This window comes from Strongylocentrotus purpuratus, unplaced genomic scaffold (assembly GCF_000002235.5).
Source record: "Strongylocentrotus purpuratus isolate Spur 01 unplaced genomic scaffold, Spur_5.0 spur5_scaffold_5, whole genome shotgun sequence".
Taxonomy (NCBI): domain Eukaryota; kingdom Metazoa; phylum Echinodermata; class Echinoidea; order Camarodonta; family Strongylocentrotidae; genus Strongylocentrotus; species Strongylocentrotus purpuratus.
This window is the reverse complement of record NW_022145611.1, coordinates 12,488,183-12,505,735: the sequence shown is the minus strand read 5'-3', so window position 1 is coordinate 12,505,735 and position 17,553 is coordinate 12,488,183. Positions and strand designations below refer to the sequence as shown.

Here is a 17,553-nt window from a genome sequence, read left to right as displayed (position 1 = left end):
GTAGGGAATCATTCAGTATCTCCGAACAAGATAGAACAGGAGTGATCAAAATGTAAGTCACGTGTTTTTTCTTCTTATTTCTCCTTTCAGGTTTGTAAAATTTGACCCTGCCCATTCAAATGGTCACATGGTCTGGCTTCAAAATATGCAATTTCCATCACAGAGTGTGTATACGTTTGTTGAAAAGGCGCCTTTAAAGGGACTTGGTAACATTGTTCAGATGAGAGAAAATGGTGCATGCTAGATGTACAATTAAAGGTAATCTGAAAGTTTGAGTGAAATCAGACAAAACTAATCTGATCGATTCCTTCATTCTCCCAACAAGGCCTATATTATTATAATTTAAGCAAATTTAAGTGAATTTAAATCGTCACATAGCTATGAATCGGCTATATACATTCCAAACATTGAAGAGTTGAAAGATTTTTAAAAGCCTGTTTGATGTCTTATATATTTTCATGGAAAAACGGTTAATGGGAAAATTCAAAAATTAAGTTGAGAGAATTTACTGTTCGAGAATGTTGCACAGTATATACTTTTCAACGAAAACCATAAATGTCTTTGTGGTTTGAGAATTTTCCAGGATTTTGTATACATGTTAGAGGGTTAGTACAGTAAAGGGAATATAATAAGTAACATTTCATACAATTTTTTTCCTCAACCTTCAACAATTTAATGTTACCGGTTCACTTTAAGCCGAGTGAGAAAAAAAACTGGTGGACTATGAATTACGAAATTCATCCGAAATGTTAGGAGAAATCAGTTAGACAACATACATCCCAGAGAGTATTTTCTCGTTAAACACAAGTTCCAATCATATGCAATAAGAAAAGAATATAAAGAAATATAGAAATACTGAAAGGCAGTGATCTTCTCTTTTTTTGCTTGGACTTTCCAACAGGAATGTTTACATTTGAATAGAATTTATTTTACCAGTTCAATCAAGATGATTTCATTTTTCAGATGGGAGAAACTCGAATCCTTTTCAAAACTGATGGGCATACCAATGCTATTAGAAGTCGAGTTTGTTAAAAAGGAAAGAAAAAGGAATTCGATTATGGGTTAGCCAATTCGGCACGTTGTATGTACACGCATCTAGATAAGCCGGAGTTCCGCAGACTGATTTCAGATTGACCGGGGGGGGGGGGGGGGGGGGCTCCTACTATATCTACCAATTTAATCAAAGGGGGAGAAAAAAAAGTACCCTCAATGAAGAAACAAAGAAACGCAAGTTTTTAATGTCAGATTATAACATCGACAATGAATCAATCACCATTATAGTATAAATTATGCTTCACAAACCAACCATTCGAGAATCAACAGAAAATCTTTTAAATTTGTACCTCTTGCCAATATACATAATATTATCTTTGCTTTCTCAGTTGCAATGAATATCTTTAAAAGTTTTCAGTATACATAATACATTCTTTCGTTTTTTGTTATCCTTCCAAGCAATAATTATAAATGCAATTTGATAAAATTATGATGGTTATTTTTTTGGGGGAAAAAAGGAATTGATTCTCGACAGTGGCATTCCATAAGCCCTCCTACCTTCTTCTTTTTGTTATTTTTCAGAATCCTATGCGGTTTGATTATGTGTACCGTGGCATAAATTTATCACCAATACCCCAAAGACAAGCCTACCTTTGATCCTCATTATTTAAGTGTGTAAGGAATTTGCGATCAAAATGGATGTTCCACCTGGGTTAAGGCATCGTAAGTGTATGTTACTTTCTATATTTTAGATATTGGTGTTACATATGGTGCTGAAAATGGAGTATTCCTGCTGTGATGTTCCGCTGCAATGCAACATATCTACTTTTCAGTTCAGTTTGCACGTCAAGCTAAGCTGAGCTGTGTCTGAACGTCTGTGCTGCAGGTTCATGTCATGATCAGCACTGATCATCGTTATTTTGGTTTGAAATGATAAAAAACAATATATTTGATGTGTCAACATATTCGTTTGTGTTTGTTCAGTGTTTATATTCTAAACCCTATACTCATTTTAGCTTTTTGTTATGATTTGTTTAGCATTTTGTAAGTTTTTCTGACTCGTGCCATGACATGACCTGAGTAAAACTAAAAAAAGACATTTTGAAATGATGTAGACTCTAGATGTAGTCGTGCTCATGGCTCATGGATGTGAAAAAGAAAAATGTTAAATTAACACCAGTGTCTATATACTGACATAAGACATGCTTAAATTATTTAGTGTGTGCCTTGTCTAGGATTAGACCTATTCGAAAGTTAAATGTGGTCATTGTTTTCCAAATTTCCAACCTTTTCTGTCTTTCATGTCTTTCTGAAATTGCTCTGACTGCATGACTCTTGAAAAATTTCTGCTCTCCTTCATTTCATGTCTGTCTCTGAGATTCTTAGAAAATTAGATCAACATGAAAAAGGGAAGAAACTTGTTTGATTAGGTTTATAATTTCTTGCCGTAAATTTAGGAAAAGTTTTTTATTGCTTGAATTTTTATCTGTCAACCTGTATTCTTATTCATTCTTTCAAGAGTCTTATATTGCATGTCTATAAATATATTAAAGGCAGAATGACGAAAAAAGAAGAATGAAAAACCGATGCCTTTTGCATGACAGCAGTTTGGTGCTTTATACATGGAGAGCTGCCTCAATGCCTGATGTGTATTACTGTATCATATTTTATATTTATGTACTTCTACATGTAGTGTTATGTCTCAAAGAAATTTAAATATGTAGTACTATATTTGGTTTAATTAAAATTATATCAAAGTTCCCTAAACTTAAGATCACAATGCACAATTTTGTTTAAGACTAAAGATTTGTTTTCATATTTGCCTTAAACCTACATTTGTATAGGTATGTACACTGTACTTTCCATGCCACACCTTTAATCGCTTTAAAAATTGAAGTTGCTTCAAAAGTTTGCAGCTATTTAACATACATACATGTATACATGTAGACATTACATGAAAATAATTTTAATCACTTTAATTGAAGTTGCCTCTGTAGTATGCAGCTGTTGTTCATAGACATTTAATTTGTAATTTAAAAAAAGGGAAAAGTAGTATGTTATGTTTTCCATTTTCAATGATACATGTATTTAGTCTCTGTTCTGTTAATTAGGTATATATAATTTTAAAATAATTCCCCTTCAAGTAAACCATTCCAATATTTCAATATCCAAAATTAGGTGCACCTTAAAATATGTACACGTAGAAGAATAATCTTTTTTTTTAAAGATAACCAGCATCATTTCAGGTTTCCATTTCTAACATAATATTTCTCTCAATTGTCTTTCTATCATAATAAAATTGTGCAGCTCAACAAAGGCAAGGGCACCAGAGGAAGCCTAAGGCCAAGCAACATGAGGGAAGACAACCCCAGCTGTTTGATGACACCAGCACTGGCATGCCCCCACCACAGGAGGCAGCAGCACCACCAGCAGGAGGGGGAATGCAACAGAACCCCTACGGAGGCCAACCTGGGCCTATGCAACCTGGGTACCCTGGACAGAACCTGATGAATGACCCCATGGCCAACATGGCCATGCAGTATGGTGCCTCATTGGCAGACCAAGGAAAAGATGTAGTAGAGAAACAGGTGATTAAAGTTATCTTATCTCCTTTTAGCCCCCCCCCCTTCCCCCTCCATTGTTATTTCTACTGTTTGTTATTTGAATGTAGTTGCGTAGTACATTTCCTCTTGATACATATTGTGGAGGCAGTTAGTAAAGCAGTGACTTTGAAATGATAATGAAGTCTAAATCCCATTGCTTCTGAATACGCTGTCAATCCTTGGTCCCTTGTATAGTACTGTGAAGTTGATATTTCTCATTCATGGAAAAGATGGGTAGTACAATGGAGGTTACCAATGTATATTTTGCACCATGAATGATCGTTCCTCTGAATTTGAGACATGGTTCGATAATGGAACCACCGAGAAGTTTGCAGCACCCAGAATCTTTAAATCAATGTACATCAATAACTGAATAGTGTCTATATTTCTCTTTACTTTCCACAGATTGACAGGTTTATGTCTGTGAGCAAGCTCAAGTACTATTTTGCAGTGGACACAACTTATGTTGCAAAGAAGCTCCTTATCTTACTCTTTCCATTTTCACATACAGTAAGTGACTTGGTGTTTTTTTTTTAAAGAATATAATCTGTATCTTCAAACCCATGGTTCTCACCAAGTAAGCAGAAATCAAATGTTCAATATCATTGGAAGCTTTTTATCATTATGTCAACACAGTGGTAGTATGAGAAGTTTTGTTATTGTAAGATGCATGAAGGATTCTTCCCCCCCCCCCTTCAACCAATAACCAATGCTCTTAGATCTTAATAAATGTTGCACTAACAATTGATCTGGAAATCTAAACTGTAGTCTGAAGAAGCATTTAGCACGATTTCACTAGTTGTGTTGAAAGAAGTTTCAATAGATTTCGTACCAGTCACATGATTTATTAAACTAACTTACACTCATCTACTTTACTTTCATTACTTTTGACATCAGGATACAATGTGAAATCGTGTCGTACATGTTGTGTTATCAATTTAAAGTCAATGTACACATTTGGTATTATAGCAGGTACATCTAGAACTGTTATAAATTTTCATGAAAAGTCCTATTTCTTGCTCTCTTTTAGGACTGGACCATTCGTTATAACCAAGATGAGCCGGTAGCCCCACGCTATGAAATCAATGCTCCTGATCTGTATATTCCTGCAATGGCATTTGTCACTTATCTCCTGCTGGCTGGGGTAGCACTGGGACAACAGCAAAGGTACTTTGCTTTGTGATGGAGAACTAAAAAATTATTTTAAATTGATAATGATCAATTTTATATTATTCCTGATCATATTCATAAATGGTATACTTGTCTAAAACCCAGTGTTTGACATTGCAAAAAAAAAGCATGTGTCATGACTGTGAACTTATTGTTTCTACATGCAGTTCTGGACTTTTGACACTAAAGCTGACCTTTCAAATCTTGTATATGAAATTACTTAACTCAGACTTTTTACTTGTGTTTTTATCAACACATATTGCAATAATAAACAAATATACCATGCACTGAAAGGCTCTAGTTGAAATTATGGATCGAGGTGGCAAAAAGAGCACTATTTTCTGAGGGGCTATGCCCCTCAGAAAATAGTGCTCTTTCTGTCGCCGAGGAATCCATAATTTCACTAGTGGCTTGAAATATAGTGCATGATATATTTGTTTTATATTTTTCAAACCAACCTTCACAAAAATAATAATAATAATGATAATAATAATAATAATGTTTACTGTCACTTAAGTAGTGTATAGTGTAGTGAGAGTAGCTCAAACGACAGTACCGCGACCGTGACTGATAGCACATTGATCTTGATCGATCGCATAGTGCTATGGTATAGTGCACTATACCATAGATGACGTCATGGTTACATCATAGCAATGTTATGTTTGGTCACATGATGCTATGTTGGCCAATCACTGAACAGGATTTCATTGATCAAAAATATAATAAAGACTATAAGCTGATGTCTGTTTCATATTTTATGCTTTCTGTATGATGTAGCAATCTGGTTGTTGAGGGCTCTTGCTCTCCCTGGTGTCTTACTATCAACATTTGTTCACATCACTTTGTTCTGTTTCTTAATGGTTTCAGATTCAGTCCTGAGATGCTTGGGAGGCAAGGTAGTTCTGCCCTGGTCTGGTTCATCATTGAGGTCATAGCAGTCATCGTCACCATGTACATCACCAACATCCTCAACGCACTCAGAAAACTGGATTTAGTGGCATTTTGTGGATATAAATATGTTAGGTGAGGAGTAATGGGAGTAAACTGTGATGTGTATTAGTACTTAACAGCTGCTGAGAGCCAGAAGGATAATAAATCAAGGATTGAACACAGAGTTTGTGTCCTGGCAGTTAACAGACAATGTGATGATGGTTGAATCATGGGATAGAGCAAGAAACTGAAAAATTGTCTATTTGGAGTTATTGATAATAATAATAATAATAATAATAATAATAATAATAATCTTTTAAAGTCCACTCCAAATTTTATTAAGTTAAACCGAAAATGGAAATTCCTTTTGCCCAATTGATCGTGTGCCCGGCAGCCACTGAGCAGCGCCCGATCGACGTTGCCCTATCCCTTATTGTTGAACGCCAAACAAGGTAGCAGCAACTCCCGTCTTTTAACGTCTTTTGGTATGACGGGGCCGGGGCTCGAACCCATGACCTCCCGGCTGACTGAGCCAACACACCGGTATTATTAGTGAAAAGTGGTAGAAGAACTGGTGATAGCCACATAGCTTAAAGAAATGCATCAAATGGCAAAGGTGTTTTCCGTTCGTCTGCAGTAATACAATGTTGGCGATGAAATTTTGCCTGGAAACATACATGTACATCACACAAACAGAGTATCAGCTAAGTTTGCCCAGAATTGGTGTGTGAGTATCGGTTCCTGATGTTAGTATTAACAATAATGTTTTATTTATTTATGTTTTGCAGCATGATTGTATGCCTCCTTGCCAGTGTCACGTTGGGTTCATTCTTCTATTACATCGCATTCTTCTACACAAGTGTCTCAATAATCTTCTTTTTGGTGAGTAAAACAAAAAAAAACACTTCAAAGTTTATACAATATGAGATGGTGACTATAACATTACATTTGCAAATACTGTACTCGTTCCTGATTGTCCACTAATCTTGATACTTTGCATCACAAAAATGATTTGGTTAGACTACATGTATTTTTTTAATGTTTTTTTTATATATATTTTTTTAAAAGTGGTGCTCTTTCGTTATTTTTCTTGATATTCTATAGAAATTAATCATTGTTACAGCTTTTAGACATGATCAAGAGTTTTGAAATAAAAAACAAGCTGTTTTAAGTCACATTAGATTCAATATACCGGTACAAGAAATTGTGTCATTAACCACTGATGAAAGGGATAACATTTTAATTGTCGTCTATTTTGACAATATATACTATGCATGACTGTAAAAGAATGAATATGATTGTGGTGATGATGACGGCGAAGATTATGGGGAAAATTATAGTAGGTGCTGATAATGATGGAGATCACAAAATAATGATAGGAATGACGGAACTGAAAATTAACATCATCTTACCCCTCTCTTCCTACACGCTAGGTTCGGAACTTAAAGCTAGTCATCTTACCGGAATCGCAAGACGACGGCATGGGCCACGGCAGCAAGAGAAGAATGTACATCCTTCTCTTCATCGCCGTCATGCAACCCATATTCATGTACTGGTTGACCTTTCACCTCACAGGCCAGATAGCAGTCAAGGGTGGCAAGTAGAGAAACACAATGCAGGGTGCGATGAATGGGCAAGTTGAAGCTAATTGGATTATCTGCCACAAATAAGATCTTAGTATATATGGGACCCGTTTCACAAAGCCTTTTTTCAATGACAAATGACCAAAATCAGTGACAAATCTGCTGATAACCAATAAGAATCAAGGATTTCACTAGCTTATAACACAAACTGCCATTTATCACTGATGACAAGTTTTGTAAAATGCGGCCCAGATCATTGTATTAATTTAATAGCCCTACTGTAGGTCTGTCCGGATGTGAAGTGTGAAGTGATTTATGTTCTGAACTCCAAACATTTGGTACCCAGACCCAGTAGTGTAAGGGATACTAAATGACCAAATACTGGGACTTGCCCTGAATCCATTCAAAACGGGCCCCTGTATAATTGACCTACAGTTGTGTTGGCTACCTGTATATCATACTGTACATGTAGCGGCTTGTAAAAATGCGCCCGGAACATGAAAGGCATGAATGACCGTTTTTTAGTTATTAGTATTAGTTAGCCTCATCAAGATCATTAGTAGGGGTTTTAGAGCCATTTTTGATGGTTCTGTCTGTATATCGTCGCCCGGCTAGCAGAAGGGCGTTAGTACGCGAGCACCTCGAAAACTACTTTTCGAATTATTCACATTTAAAGATTTGTTTTATATTTTAACTACTTTTTGTCCCGTAAATTGTTTAAAGGGGCATGTTCCCCGTATTCCAGAGGGCGTTCAAAATACGTACGCGCTGGCGGACGGTGCTATAGCTGCCCATTGACACCAACAGATTAAGGCTCTTACGCAGATGGCATGTTCCGATAACTACACTAGCGGGAGCGTGCCCCTTTAAAACTTAAGACTAATGGAATTTTAAAGTAGAACACGACCACAATTTTTTTTCGGAAATAAGTCAGTTTTATAAAAGTTTGAGGCAATCTAGTGCTAACGCCCTTCTGCTTAGCGCTTCATTTTTTACCTGAAATTCGAGCTAACGCCCTTCTGCCAGCCAGGCGACGATATGGTTCATGACTTTCAACTAATATGCCCTTTTGTGTTCTGGGGTGTATTTAACTTTCACTAAGTTTGTATACCTTACCATGTAGTTATTGCCCAAGGTAATTGAGTGAGCATCTACAGGTGAAGCTACAAAAAATCTACGGAAATGTTGTAGCGCAAAATTGGAATCGTCTTCTTGCTATACCCCTGTACATGTATGTCATGTTTCTTTTACTCTTTTAAGTGTTTAGTTCAATATTGTGCTGAATTAAATATGGATTTATTGATCCATCATTATAGTCAATATATATCATTTATGAGACTTCTTTTTCCGGTCATTTATTTTTGTGATTAAAGGGGAAAAATTTTAAGGCGGTAAAAGATGATTATATTCCTAAAAATTTCATAATCAAGACTTGGTGGTACTTTGCTTTTGGAATTGGCTCAATTAAGAGCACAGGCTGACCAATAGAAATGTCTGCAAGAAAATATTTGCTTCGGGTTGGAACATGAGAGGGGAATGCATTTGGTATTTATTCAAAGTTCAATATACACTGTATTACATAATTATGCTGATGATGTTACTATGTGCCTGGAGCAATGTTGTATGGTACGTACATCAAGCGATACATGTAATTTATTTTGTGCATACTTATAATTACAAATTTGAATGAAATACTACCATTTTTTGTCAAATGCTACAGATTTCCGTCTGGCAGAATTAAGTAGAAATAAGTAACTGGAGTACAGGTTGTAAACACATGTTTTTAGTTTGTGTGCCTATAGTTTAATGCTTGAAATTATTATTATTTTGATTTATGATTCGTCTCAGTAAATATGCTGGTTTTCTGATGAGGACATACACTCATTCAAATTAGCCTTTATTCTGATAATAATCTATTTTCTTCAACATGTGAATTCTCTGCATCTAGAGTAACATAAATGGATTGTCAAGCCTGTCTTTTATAACAGATATTTATTTCACATTCTTTCAAATTCTGGATGGAATCCTAACACTTAAATAAAGCATTCCCCATTACATTTATGTTCCATATTAATAAAGAACTATGTACTGTACCTTCTTATGTTCCATGCATAAAATGCAAAACATTTATTCTAGGCTGTGGTTTTATGTGAAATTATATTTAGTTCTTATTACTCCCTTCCAAAGATAACTTACACATATACATGTACATGTACCTGCAAAATGCATTCACACCAGAAATATGAAACATACATGCTATAGAATTGCATTACTTGTATACATTTGTGTTGTGTAACAGAACACTCCGGTAGCAGGCTTTCTAGCCTAAGGGACCTTGCATTTTGCAGCATCATTGTTTGACATACATTTTGGTGGTATATAGCGAATAGCGAATAGTGAATAGCGAATGTCAAAAGGGCATTAGTTTCAAAGTCTTTCTGGTTGTGGATGTCAGACTTTTCTGTTCAAATGTGTCATTTCTGGTAATGTACTGAATTGGTGTGTATATTTTAAAGGCAGGGTACTTTATCGACATCGCTACCACTCCCACCAGTGTTGTAATGTACTTTCAATTGCGCCATCTTTTGGTGAAGGCGTACAAAGAGTGATTTCCGGTTTGTGTACTCAAGCCTCATCACACACACTAAACAATTGGTGTTGCATTGTGGGACATGTCTGTCAACACATTGAGAAATTGTGAGCAGCTGATGGCAGCAGATGTAAATCTGAAGTAGTGTCATTAGAATTCCCTGCCTTGTAAACGTATTTAGAGTTATAATCCAGGGACCCGTTTCACAAAGCCTTTTTTCAATGACAAATGACAAATATCAGTGATAAATCTGCTGATAACCAATCAGAAGCAACGATTTCAGCAGCTTATATTAACAACAACTGTCATTTTGTCACTAATAACAAGTTTGTGAAACGGCCCCTAGGTCATAGCCAAAGAGAAAATTGCAGTCAACCTGCCCATACAGAATATAAGTCGTTCATCTACATCTAAGAAGACAATTATTTATTGGCTTATCACATCACTACAGTCAGTAAAACATGTTGGTTTTGCAATTTTATTTTGATGCATATATAAAATTACAAAAGTTTTCTTGGGCACCTATTATACACTCTGCAGACATTTTCTTTAATATATGTAATATGGATATACTAAACTAAGCACATAAGGAACAAATGCTTCACGTTTCATTGTATAATTGGTGTTAGGTAAGTTAATATGTGCACAGTAAGTCACATATCTATAATTTGTTTAATGTATTGCTGAATGCTTTCTGATTTTCATGAAGAAATAAAAGCAGTAGGGTAAAATTGAAAATTTAGTATGTCAATTAAGTAGCGACATATTGGCCCGAATTTACAAAGGATGTTTGTCAACAAACCAAGGTTTATGTACGTCATATGATGCGTTTTGACACGTTGTTTACAAACCTGGTTTGTAAATAACAAAAGGAGGTTTGTCGACAAACCTCCTTTGTGAATTCGGGCCCTTAAGGCTTATGCTTCTTGCATTTGTATGGAATGTTAAACTATTGCACAGAAAGTGGTGCAAATACTGAAGTAATAAATTATGGACAGAAGTCCATTCTGTTTTTGTTAAATGGCTGCTTGCTTTAGTTTCATTTATTCATCATGCATGTACTTATATATATATATATATATATATTTGTTGTTACATTCCATAAAACAGATAGGCCTACATGTATAGACAGGATTATTATGTGCATTGAATTATATTGGGAGAATGAGCTTATCATACAGCTACTGTACTACATAATAAAGATACCTCCCTTATAATTTGATGTAATTTGAAATGTGGGATGAGAAAAGGTGGTAATAGCCATGTCCCATGACTATTCCTCTAAAATAAGTATTCCAATGATTAGTAAAGTTTCATTACATTTTTAGAAAATACATTCTACAAATGCAATGTCCCCCTCCCCCTCCTCCTATTTCTATGAGGGCCCTTTGAGGTCGGTTGCTAAAAAGGAAAAGGGGGTCACAATGCATGAAAAGGAAAGTATGAATATATGAAAGGAATTTTATATAAATTTTATTTAAAAAAAAATATTTCGGTCAATATTTCCTAATATTCAGAAATCCTTATAATGATCGAAACTCCCCTTTTTCTTTTGGGGGGTCTCTTGTCAGCATTTTTTGGTTACCCCCCTTATAAATGGGGAAAGGGTTGTTGGTCTCATGACAGACATGTACTCTCGTTACATGCACAAATCATGAAGTTATCTGCATCTTTTTTCTTCATGACATACATGTTGTGCTGAGAAATCCGAAAATGGTCGAGGCATTCTCATTACTCGGTCGGTGCATTCATGATGACAAAGAAGGTCTTAATTTCCTGTGGTTGTAGTGTGTAGGTAAAGCTAGGTGGTGTGGCAGTTGTTGTTGGCGCTGGCGCTGTGGTTGTGGTTGGTTCTGTGGTTGTGGTTAGTGTTGTTGTTGGTTCTGCGTGGGTAATCGTGTTGCTGATCGACATGTCAGGTGATTGAGACCGACCTTCATCTATTCATAGAAAAAACAAAATTAGACCAGGAGCTTGTCATGCCGAAGAGAGAAGAAAATCAAATTACAATATGACATTGAATGATTATGTTTGTCGTTTGATACTCTTTGAGTGCTCTTTGAGTTGCGAAGTTGTTGCACTATATAGATTGCGTATGATTCTGATGATGTTTATTCAACCTGCCTTCTAGGAACTTACAGCTTTAAATCCAATTTGAGTTTTTTTTTTCATCAGTAGATTTTACAAAGCGGCAGTCGGGTTTCGACCCCAAAACCTTTCTGTTTAAAGCCCACTGCTCTAATTGCTGAGTCATAACATACGATGTCTGAATAGAACATGGAATGAAAGACGAGTGGTCTGACATATATGTCCAGCCATTGAGCGGGCACTGCCACCATGGGGAACGGGGCACTGCATAGTCTTGGTAAATGAAATGTGAATTTTCCCGGTCGCTCGGGTGAGGATACGAAAGGGGTCCCATCATCTTCTTTTCTAATCCTCCCGATCCATTTCCCTTTCTTCCTTTTGATCTCTTGACATTGTCAGTATTATTCCGATATTTTGCTCAACATCCCCCCCCCCTTCGAGCAAAAAAAAAAAGATGCAAATTTCTGGTCACTATTTTTTTTTTTGCCCGTTTTTTTTTTTTTTTTTGGGGGGGGGGGGGCAGGGGGCAAGGTCCTTTCGCCCCCCTGGATCCGCGCCTGCCCCTAGATATGCCGAATTGAAGACATACCTTGTAATGATATCTCTATAGGAGGAGGATGTCTTACCTGCTCTTCTCCACTTCCACCTGTTCATCTGAGTGATGTTCCAGATACCCGTCAGGCTACGCTCATCCACTGTCTTTATCATCCCCAATGGTGATAAAATCATTTGCATCGAATACGAAGAATAATGGGTAAGAAAACAGTCGAGGGAGAGAAGGGGGACTCAAAATTACTGCAATAGTATGGAGACAGTATAAGAAGATCGCATAGACTTTCGAAAAAAATCAACCAAAGGTAATTTCTAAAGCTTTGCGCGTCATCCTTTGAAATGTTTAACAATACAAAAACATATTACATAACCCGAACTTGACATCTAAAGGCAATACAACAGGGTATTATTAATAAACATTTATCTACATTAGCTAGTCCATGCACATGAGAGAAATGGGGACCTGGTACGATGTCGAAAACCTTTTTGATAGTACTTACCATGTATCCTTTCGGTGACCATATGGTAGGAATACTCCCCAGGGAGTGGATGATGGCGCACAATGTGTGCGTGAATGGATCCGATAAAAATTATCGGTAAAGCTCTTAGAGACGGTATTCTATATTAAGCGCTTCATAAATTCCAAATTTACTATCAGTATTATTATCGATATAGTATATATTAACCATTTCAAAAGTAGTTAAAGACCAAATTTACGAATCAGACATTAGCGAGAAAGATTATAGTATAAGCCAACAAATAAAAATGCAAACAAAGTTGTGTACACTTGAGTCATTTATACGTACTTGAAGATCTACGGTGACGTTCCTGGACAGTATGGGGTGTTCACCTACTTCGTACAGGTGCTGGAGCCGCAGCAGAATTCGGCTAAGATTGAGTGGGGATCCTCCTATAATAGTTAGTGTAGGATGAACACCAACTATAAATGCTTGTTTATTTTAGAAATAAAGGGGAAGTGATGGGGAGAGTGAGATAGGGAGACATTATTGGAGGAGAGAGAGATAAAAAGATGGAGAGAGAGAGAGAGAGAGAGAGAGAGAGAAATAAAGAGAGAGAGAGAGAGAGAAAAAAAAAGGGGGGGGGAGGGACTAGAAAAGGGGGAGGGAGAGTGATATAGATGAGGACTGGGTAATACGAGAAAAAGATGGAAGCAAGAAAGCATGCACATTATTATATGGTGGTATGGAGATCCCTCCGTTCAAAATAGACCGTTGCATAATCAATACACTTTGCTAATTGATTCTAACATAATTCCATAGTAACTGTTTGATTGCTTTCATTTCATTATCAAATCTGAGAGAAGAATTCACAAAAAATTTCGACAAGACGTGAAGATCACTAGCAGCTCAATCGAAACCTAATTATTTTTTAAAGCAAATAATCTGCCTCTTTGGGCGTTATTCATGCTTATCATAATATGACCCAATGCCAAATGACTGATGTTGCCTTGTTCTACGACTTACCCGTAGATTGACTGGTTTTGGCAGAGACGTTGTAATTCCAGCCTGGTGTTTTGAAGGTGAGAAGATGAATGTTCTTTGGTAACACATTTGCTATAGCAGAATGAAACCTCCGGGATTGCAAGGCTGACCAGTTTACTGAAAGAAAATTAATGTTATAACAGAAGTTCTGCGTGAAGAATTGAATAATTATACTTCTTTACTTCTGTCTATTTCTCTGTCTGAAGCTCATTGTTTCTTCCTTTCTCTCGCCCTCACTTCTAATTATTTGTGCCTTCCTTTCGTTAATCCTGACCTTGCTTGTAATCTTCTTCTTCTCTTTGATTTCCCCTTCTCCCCTCCTACCTTCTCTTTCATCAACTTTTTTCTTTTCTTTCTTTCCGTTTCCTCTTATACGGTCTGTGTTTCTGTGTCTGTTTCTCCCCCTCCTCCAAATTATTTTTTCAGTATTATTGAAATATATCTGCACTTCTCTCTCTCTCTCTCTCTCTCTCTTTCTTTCTTCTCTCTCTTTCTCTCTTTCTGCCTGTCTCTCTCTCTCTCTCTCTCTCTCTTGCTCCCTCTTCCTTTATTTTCCCTTAAATTGGCACAAAGACAAACAAAATGTAGTTACTGAAGATGAAAATCAAGCCAATATTTGGGTCAAACAATTATTTGATGAAAAAATGGAAAAACAAAACGCCAGCTTGCTTTAGACAAAATAATCAGCCACTGAGAGGGAGGGGGTTTCAGGTACTAACTGTACCTTCCTTCACAGACGACCATCCTGACCCGAGCTGTACAGCGACCGGTGGGTTCTCGAGCTGAAGCCAGCTGCGATGACGAAGCTCCGATGTCGTGGATGCGTTGCCTAGCAACAGCCAGAACGTGGATGTTGCTACAGAAGGTTCCTCCAAGGTGAGGTTGTAATTGTGGGTCTCGAACTCGTTGTTGACTACTCTGCGATGCAACATGACCTGCAAAAATGAACAAATGGACATCTTTCAGATTTTCTATTCTATCCACCGACCCCCTTTGTTTCATCTTCTTTGCCTCCTCCTCCTTTGCTACACTTGCACTGCACCTAACAGTTCTCCCCCATTTTCATCATAATAACCATTTCTAACTATGCATTCTTTCAGGTGGTTTCATGCTGATGCATTTACTTTCATCAATCATCATGATCATCGGATGGTTCTTCGGTATCTACAAATCACCTCCGTATTTCGTCCAAAAAATAAATCTTTATTTAAACTTTTTAACACAAAGTAACATAACTATTGCAGCTAGGGTGAATACGGGAGAGCACGCCCCTATATGCGTGCCCCCTTTCTATGCAAACAGAAACAAGAGGAATTGCTGGATCCGCCCCTGTAGGAACTGACCTCGATATCTCCATCACTCTGACTGCTGACTCCATGGCTCCTCTCAGAGAGCAGCATCAATCTCTCATCGTTGGAAGCATCCTCTATGTAGGCCGAGCTTACCATTGGGTAGAAGTTCTGTTGAGAATCAGAATGAAATTTTAAAAAAAAAACAGTATCAGGCGATGAGTTGCGTGGTAACAACAAGATTGTCGGCGTAATTGATTAATCCTATAATGTTGTGCGATCAAAATATAAATAGTAGAATAATTTAAAGTCAAATAAAGATTAGACGATCTCTTTCCTCACTCTCGTTTATATCTTTAACTGTACATACTATTTTGATTTTGGCTGAATATGTTAAAGATTTAAGCAATGGACAATTTACAAAGTCATGTATATGACTAATGCATTATGTTGTTGCTGCGTTACAGCATGCATCTTTCGCTCTTCTTTTAAAACTTTTTCGCATGATTTTTAGTCTAAAATGTGTGTTATTTTAATGAAGTAACATCGTATTATATGACAAATATTATACAGAAAACAAGTCTCCGAGAGAGAGAGAGAGAGAGAGAGAGAGAGAGAGAGAGAGAGACAGACAGAGACAGAGACAGACAGAGAGAGACAGAGAGAGAAAGGAAGAAAGAGACACGGGGAAGGACAGCGTTTGATATAGCTTACCTGTGCAATGGTTGCACCGTGGCGCCTAGACCTATTCATAGTTTGGAAGGCATTAACATCAGCGTACAGATTACCATTAGACTTTAGCAATGTAGAAAACCTGAAAGGAAAAACGTAAGATATTTTGATTTTATTTTATTTCTGCATTTTTCCAAATATAACTGAATAACAAAGAATATATAAGGTGTAACACAAAATATACAAACAATAATAACTTCATGTCCAAAATGTTTTTTTTTTAAAACATAATATACATGTAATAAAGAAACTTAATTTTCTTTAACAATATTATCCGAACTATCGGTGGAATAAGTACAGGTTATGATAGGTAATGATAGGTAAGTAAAACATTAAAATGTATAAGTCATTTTGTAGAATTGTAATGTTCCAAATTATACGCTGTCGATATCTATTTTGAGTTTATAATGTCATTCAAATTTCAGATCGAGAACCGTGTGGATGCAATGGGATTTAGATCAAAATGGTCTGTAAATGTCTGTAATTTTTTTTCACAAATCCAATACGAGTTCTAGGACCGTATTACTATAGGGTACATAGTAGTTTACAGACTAACCGTATATCATACATTTTCCTCATTTTTTAAATTCTCCTTTGTCCTCTTTGGGTATATATTATAATGCGCTCTTTGCCTCTCCATTTTCTTTTGATTCTAATTTGCTTTTTAAAAAAACAACACATATCGCAATTTTATTTTACACCATAAAAAATGTAGTAATAGCATTTATTAATAATCTGTTTTTAATGATCGCACCATCATCTTACCTCATTTTTCGTTAATTATAACATACCTGTAAACGAGTTCCTTGTTCATAGAAAGAGGACCAACTTTGAAGTCCACTTCAATATGGCTGCACGACAGCTTATCAGGATGTCCACTTGCATCGTTGATCAATCGCATGGTCACTGAATAGCGACTTTCCACATCGAACAGCCTAGAAAAGAATACCAGAAGAAATATGCTGCCAGAGTATGACTATGCAAATACTTTTGAAATAAATCAATACCACAAAGAAATTGAAAAACAAGTGTTTTTCAGCCTAGAATAGATTGTGAGAAGAAAAACTTCCCTGTATATGATTATATCAATACTTTCAAGTATTAGAAATATATCCCTTCACATACTGAAGTGCATGGGCGTACTGATGGGGGTGGGGGGGGGGGGGGGGGGAGGGGTAGGCAGTTGGTCCCGAAATAAAATTCAAATGTGATTTGTTTCTAAAGTGATTTACAAATATTGCTGAAATGACATGATTTCCTGAGTTTTTTCCTCGCTTTTGCCAATATCATTAAGCCACCTGGCGCAAGGTGATGAGGATTTGTGTCTCGCCCCAGAAGTTTTTGCTTAATACGCCACTGCTGAAGAGTGCCGTAAAATTCAAGAAGAGCGATACCCGTTTGACACGTGGCATCATTAATTTTGCCTGACTGAGACATCAAATGGCGTGGTCCTTGGCGCGCCATGAAAGTCAACACGAAACACGACGCAACACGAAATCAACGGGATTAATTTAATTCGCA

The 17,553-nt window shown here is 36.6% G+C and overlaps 2 protein-coding genes across 3 annotated transcripts in view; one reads left to right on the top strand and one right to left on the bottom strand.

Moving 5' to 3' along the window:
• Positions 1-1,579: 1,579 nt before the first annotated feature.
• Positions 1,580-10,890, top strand: LOC579721 (protein YIF1B-A). Of its 2 annotated transcripts, none has more exons than XM_779819.5 (7): positions 1,580-1,716; positions 3,301-3,581; positions 4,002-4,106; positions 4,627-4,763; positions 5,634-5,789; positions 6,485-6,578; positions 7,130-10,890. In XM_779819.5, the coding sequence occupies exons 1-7, from the start codon at positions 1,689-1,691 to the stop codon at positions 7,298-7,300; spliced, it is 972 nt and encodes a 323-aa protein (XP_784912.2). In that variant the 5' UTR covers positions 1,580-1,688; the 3' UTR covers positions 7,301-10,890. The 2 variants fall into 2 exon arrangements, with proteins under 2 accessions (XP_784912.2, XP_011673873.1); XM_011675571.2 differs by having other exon boundaries at positions 1,580-1,722.
• LOC756277 (epididymis-specific alpha-mannosidase) overlaps positions 10,099-17,553 on the bottom strand; it is a 22,987-nt gene continuing 15,532 nt past the window's right edge. The window contains exons 13-20 of the mRNA XM_011675572.2: positions 16,824-16,967; positions 16,015-16,114; positions 15,355-15,471; positions 14,736-14,946; positions 13,994-14,128; positions 13,316-13,419; positions 12,584-12,686; positions 10,099-11,809 (exon numbers count right to left, since the gene is read on the bottom strand). Coding sequence (XP_011673874.2) covers positions 11,601-11,809; positions 12,584-12,686; positions 13,316-13,419; positions 13,994-14,128; positions 14,736-14,946; positions 15,355-15,471; positions 16,015-16,114; positions 16,824-16,967 — 1,123 coding nt within the window. The 3' untranslated portion in view covers positions 10,099-11,600. The remainder of the gene's footprint in view (positions 11,810-12,583; positions 12,687-13,315; positions 13,420-13,993; positions 14,129-14,735; positions 14,947-15,354; positions 15,472-16,014; positions 16,115-16,823; positions 16,968-17,553) is intronic.

Excerpts from the sequence above, each read along its gene's own strand:
- LOC579721 (XM_011675571.2), top strand. The coding sequence starts at position 1,689 with ATGGATGTTCCACCTGGGTTAAGGCATCGTAAGT. Across the intron at positions 3,582-4,001 it reads AAGATGTAGTAGAGAAACAG|ATTGACAGGTTTATGTCTGT; the intron begins GTGATTAAAGTT and ends TACTTTCCACAG. Across the intron at positions 4,107-4,626 it reads TCTTTCCATTTTCACATACA|GACTGGACCATTCGTTATAA; the intron begins GTAAGTGACTTG and ends GCTCTCTTTTAG.